The 5501-nt window shown below is 34.6% G+C and overlaps 1 protein-coding gene across 1 annotated transcript; it reads left to right on the plus strand.

Moving 5' to 3' along the window:
- Positions 1-831: 831 nt before the first annotated feature.
- Positions 832-3754, plus strand: LOC118756518 (protein N-terminal asparagine amidohydrolase-like). Its single transcript, XM_036491278.1, has 5 exons — positions 832-1276; positions 1564-1746; positions 3005-3213; positions 3316-3477; positions 3561-3754. The coding sequence occupies exons 1-5, from the start codon at positions 1024-1026 to the stop codon at positions 3684-3686; spliced, it is 933 nt and encodes a 310-aa protein (XP_036347171.1). The 5' UTR covers positions 832-1023; the 3' UTR covers positions 3687-3754.
- Positions 3755-5501: the final 1747 nt, after the last annotated feature.

The following is a 5501-nucleotide window of genomic DNA, read 5'->3' on the forward strand; positions in this document are numbered from 1 at the left end:
CCTCTTACTCCGCAGAATGATTCGAAGACCTCGATTACTTCATAGGCGACTAGCATCCCGAGCAGCCATCTCGCCAATACATTTTCCTTGTTGATACCACGTCCAGTTGATTTTTTCATTCTACGCATAAGAGTCTGCCCGACAGTTTTATCAGTCCAGAGACCAGCCCATTTCTTATCTGACCTACGCATGCTGAAATAGTCTTGTGTTGTAAATTTCTCATACTCATCGGGATCCATAGTTAGTTCGAGGTAGTAGGTTCATTTCTAGATCTGGCTAGACTTGGCATATAGCAAGGGACCAGCAGCATTTGTTGCACCACGGCACCACAATGGCCGCATACGAAAAATATCGAAGTCTCGCTTATAAAAATTACACTTCAGTTGGAAACTCTCTTAACACTAGCTTTCATATAGTTGAAATGACCATAATAAAAGAAATGACCGTGATCACTCCGCTTTTTTTCATAATTGTAAACCGGTACAAAAAAAACTATTTCATTTTTGAAATCACTGTGAGGTGATCGTTGTAGGTGTAAAGTTTCAAGAAACTTCGACCATATACTACATTTGTGCGGTAATTGATTCATTTTAAAAATATTTCCTGTCCAATTGAGAGAAACAAAATTTTCTTATTTTGATTAAAATAGTTTTCTGAACATCATGGTACCATTTGTATCTTGTGTGGAATTTTTTCCAAGTACACTTACATATAGTGGCTCTATTGACTGTACATACATATGTACTAGTATTTAAAAAACTTTTACAGCTATCTAATGAAAACTGAATGTTATTTTAATTAATTTCGAATTTCTTTTTATCTCGCCCACAGATTTAATACCTTTTAGCTGAATTTAATTAAAAATAAAATACGGAGCTACTCTCTCTCACATACCTACTACTCATACATTTACTCGTGCAACAACGAAAATACGACTATCTCAACAGCAACAAAGTCGCTTTGAAGAATTATTTATAGTTATTAAAGAAAATCAAAAACAAAAACAAAAACAAAAACCACAAAATGGTGCTGGTATTGAATGGTGTTTTGCAGGACGATTGTCCTATGGATACAAACAGTCTATTCCTGCAACACCCTGTATACAGAGATTATGCCCAACAACTACTCTCCATACCGACAAAATCCGTTGGTCCCGTGGGACTACTCTATGTGGGCCAACGTGAAATGGCCGCTGCTGCGCCGCACGACAAGAACATCAACATTATTGGCGCCGATGATGCCACAACGTGCATCATAGTTATGGTCAGGCATTCAGGTATGTAAAGTGCAACAACAATAAATGCACATTGTGCATATAGTATTTATGTACATATGTATATGTATATGAATATTGGTCGTGTAAGCTAACTTGTCTTAGACGGCATTTGTTGCCTTTGTTCAAATTGGCTTCGTTTTACCAAAGCCGTAAAAGATGATTTTCTTTTCATACTCGCCATTCATGTAACAAAAGTATTTCTTATGTTTATTTGCCGTTGATCCTTAATAAGTATTTTTTACTTACATGTATTTTATGTGTTCTTTGTCGTCGCTGCCGTTGCATAGGTTCAGGCGCTGTAGCTTTGGCCCACTTTGATGGCACCGGTGTGGATGAAGCTGTTTGCACAATGGTCGCACGCGTTCAAGAGTTGGCCTTAGGTTATCCGGAAGGACGTATTGAGTTACAATTAATTGGTGGCTACCGAGATCCGCAAGGATATGGCGAAGACGTTTTCTATAGCATAATGCGTAAGTAAATTGAATTTTTTTGTGGCAAATGTGTTTATACACTCTTAATAATAATAAATAGTATGTAGTGGACATTGTTGTGTGAGGAAAATAAAAGGTTTCCACTGGCTTAAGCGGAAAAATACTAATATAAACTTTAAAGCATTGAAACCCAGATAAATATTTAGTAAGTTATCGAAATAAGGAAAATGAAGATATTTTTTTTGGCGCATATTTTTTTATCAGTTGGCGGGTGACCCAAGTCAACTCTTTTTCCGTGGAGATTAAGCATTTTTTGTAATTCTTTTAAATAAATTTTTGGAACTACAAATTTAAATAAATATTTGACGCTTACAAGTTTGCTAGTGCTTGGCCGAGGTTCTCCTCGAAAGGCAATGGTTTTAATGAACAGTTTTTTTCATGGCAGAAATACACTCGGAGAGTATAGACAAGAAGGTAATAAAAGATAGTAGGGTAGAATTAGATCGCTGAAATGACTGCCCTGAGTTGGATAAACCCCGAGTCGGGGAAATGGATTATCATCAACTTAAAACAACTTCCTGCGCTATCGCTTACTTCCTATCAAGGTGCCCAGCAATAGAGATGTCATTGTTGAGATTCGACAAATGGTAAATCACCATACTAGGCCGGAATGGAATAATAGTTTAAAGACCTGCAATTCCAGCTCATCCTAAACCGGCCGTGAGAGAGGAGCCTTGTGGAAACACTACTAATTGGATGCATTGGAAAATTCTTCTTTTGATTTATGTGACTGGTCGACAATGCATTATGTATATTAGACTGCATCACTCCCCATACAAAAAAAAACTCGGTACTATTTTTCCATTGGAATTATAAAATCTATTATATTTTAAGACGTCCACCAAAATATTTCGCAAAAATTTTAAGATTTAAGTGAGCTGGACCGATTTGAAAATACCTTTTTTTCAAAAAGTTCTTTAAGAAACTATTTTTATTCATAGAAAACTTCCTTTTTGGAGGTATTTTCAAATCGGTCCAGCTCGCTTAAATCTTAATATTTTTCCGAAATATTTTGGTGGACCTCTTAAAATATAATAAATTTTGTAATCCCGGCGGAAAATCCGCAACTTTTTTTGGTGATGCAGTCTAATGTATATATATAAGGCTCTAACGATTTTGATTAAAAAGGAAAAAAAATTTTTTTTAACTCACATCTCTCGTTAACTGAAAAACCTTTAATACATACACATATGTACATATGTATGTAACTAAATAATAATTTTCTCCAATATTTCAGAATCATTCCACAAACATCATCTCGAGATCGATCTAACTCAAGCCTGCGTCGGTGAGCTGAATACTATACTGCGCGGCGACATAAACTACCCGATAATTTATGGGGTTGGCGTCAATATAAAAACCGGGGAAATATTCCCAGCAACATTCCCAGACCGAGGACCGGATAGGCAATTGCGTGATGCACGAAATTTTATGGGTGCACAAACGGTTAGTTTTGTTTTTTGTGAAAATTAAATTTTTATTTTTTTTTTCGCAGGCTATTCTATTCACCACAGCCATATTCTTACATATAACTTCTCTCTTTTGCAGGTACTGGACATATACGACTCATCGCTGGGCATGTTACGCATCGGCCCCTTTAACTATGATCCGTTACGTGGCGCTGATTTGTGGCTCTCGCAAACAGATGAATTCTTATTGCAACATTTGTCGACGAGTCCAGATGTCGAGCCGCCGCATTTCACTATGCAGGTAAGAGTGTTGGAAGAGATGCTAAAAAATAATATTTATCGCTTTAATATAAAAAAAAATGTCAAACTCTTTAACACCCGCAGATACGCGCCACTATAAAATTCATACAGGATAATCAATTTCCCGCAATCACGGTTTTCCGGGACAATCGACCACGCTACTTTCGGCGCGATGAGACTACGGGCTGTTGGACTTTGGTTAGATATTAATTACAAATACAATACGTGCTCGCATATTTGCGTATTTGCTTAAAGCGAAATACACTTAGTGTTATTATAAGCTGCGTTTTATTTTACATGTTTTTTTTTTTTTGAACTGTTGCTGCATTGACTTTGTATCAGCTCCACTTTTGTACTCATACATATGTAAATTTCAAGTGTTTATTTTTTATGCCTGTTTTCTTTTATGGCTTAACATTTTTTTTTTTCTTTACTTGTGTGCTTAATCCAGTTAATTTAGTGTAGAATCATGTACCGATTTTTTTCTTTTTGTTGCATGTAGATTCTTATTGTTTTATTTGAATTATATCGTTGGAAAAAGGCAGCTACCGGAGTATATACATATATGCCCACCCATGCATAAATAAAGATTGTATGTTTTTGAAAATGAGAGCTTATCATATGAAAATCATATATGATCATTATATGAAAATCAAACAAATTTTTTCTAAATATGATACTACCGAAATCAATTACGAATGCGTGAATGTGCATAACTGTGTAATTTGGATAAACCTTAACACTTTTCTATGAGCTTTAATTTTGCGGGAGAAAAATGGTAATAAAAGCATATCGCTAGCTCGGATTTAGATTTTGCAAAGTGCGGATTTACTGAAGGTGAGATGATCACCAAGTTCCCCATCAGTCACCACTTTTAGAAGGTTCCTCCATAAACATCGGGAGGTCAAAACACCTCAACATCTTCTTTAGGCGGAAACCCAAAATTCAATTCTTTCTCATATTACTAAAAAAAAAATTTGTTGCACATACTAGGCTCATCTGGCCGTTATGGCCTCATTTATAAGAAGCGTCTTAACAAATCTCAATTCAATTTTCGAAAATTTAAAATAGCGAATCCCATATGGCTTCCAAGAATTTATTGACTTCATGAAATTTGTTATATATAGGTTCTTAAGCTCGCTCATTACAAATTTCGAATAAGTTTTTGAAAATTCTACATGGAAAATAAAGTTGTTTAGGTTTGAACTTTGGAAATGACGAATTTCGTATTGGATTTTTTTCAACTGTCTGCCAAACACCCTTTATAAATAGAATTACTGTTTTTGCTTCATAATTTAATTCTAAATTAATTTAATTTTGATATTTTCCTTTATTAAAATAAATCAAAAATACCAAGCAAAAATATTTTGCTACTCAACTGCAAAAAGTCCTAAAAAGGGCAGTTTTAAAGATTTTCCTATTTAAAAAAAATACAGTTGTTAACTGAAATGGTTTAATCGTGATATATAATTCAAGATCAGTGTGTATTAAATTCTAGTAGGTTTCATTTTTGGGTAAATTTCCTATTTCTAGAGAAATTGACAGCTGTCAAAATTTTAATTTAATAATAAGTGGCATTAAAAAAAATCTGAGTTTTAGAGAATTTGGCAATCCGATTGGCAGCGGTCATAACCTTTGACATAAAATTCTTGACTGGCGTGTTTGAAAACTTAATAAGTGGCTTTTAAAAATGATTTTCTTAGCTTTAGAGAAATTGACAGTTGATTTGACAGCTGTCAACTGTATACTTAAAAGAATATTGCAAATTGTATACTTAAAAGAATATTAAAAATGGCTATCATTGAGAAAAATTACAAATTAATTTTCGTTTCGAATTTTCAACGTGAAAATGGGAAATTTTTGGAAAACGAATAACACCAGCAGATAGCCGGTACAAAAATCTATAGGAATCATAGTTTTCCAATTATTTTTTCCATTTTCTGTGTGCTTCCTAGCTGTTCAAAAAGTAGCTTGTTTTGCACCGCTCAGCGCGCCTGGGAATTTGACGTGAGAAAAAACAATATA

The sequence above is a fragment of the Rhagoletis pomonella genome, unplaced genomic scaffold, assembly GCF_013731165.1.
Source record: "Rhagoletis pomonella isolate Grant_MI unplaced genomic scaffold, Rhpom_1.0 Rhpom_scaffold_10699, whole genome shotgun sequence".
Taxonomy (NCBI): Eukaryota; Metazoa; Arthropoda; class Insecta; order Diptera; family Tephritidae; genus Rhagoletis; species Rhagoletis pomonella.

Bases quoted from the DNA above. Each gene is read 5' to 3' on its own strand.
- LOC118756518 (XM_036491278.1), top strand. From the start codon at position 1,024: ATGGTGCTGGTATTGAATGGTGTTTTGCAGGACGATTGTCCTATGGAT. The intron at 1,277-1,563 runs GTATGTAAAGTG...GCCGTTGCATAG, and splicing joins AGTTATGGTCAGGCATTCAG to GTTCAGGCGCTGTAGCTTTG. The intron at 3,214-3,315 runs GTTAGTTTTGTT...TCTCTTTTGCAG, and splicing joins ATTTTATGGGTGCACAAACG to GTACTGGACATATACGACTC.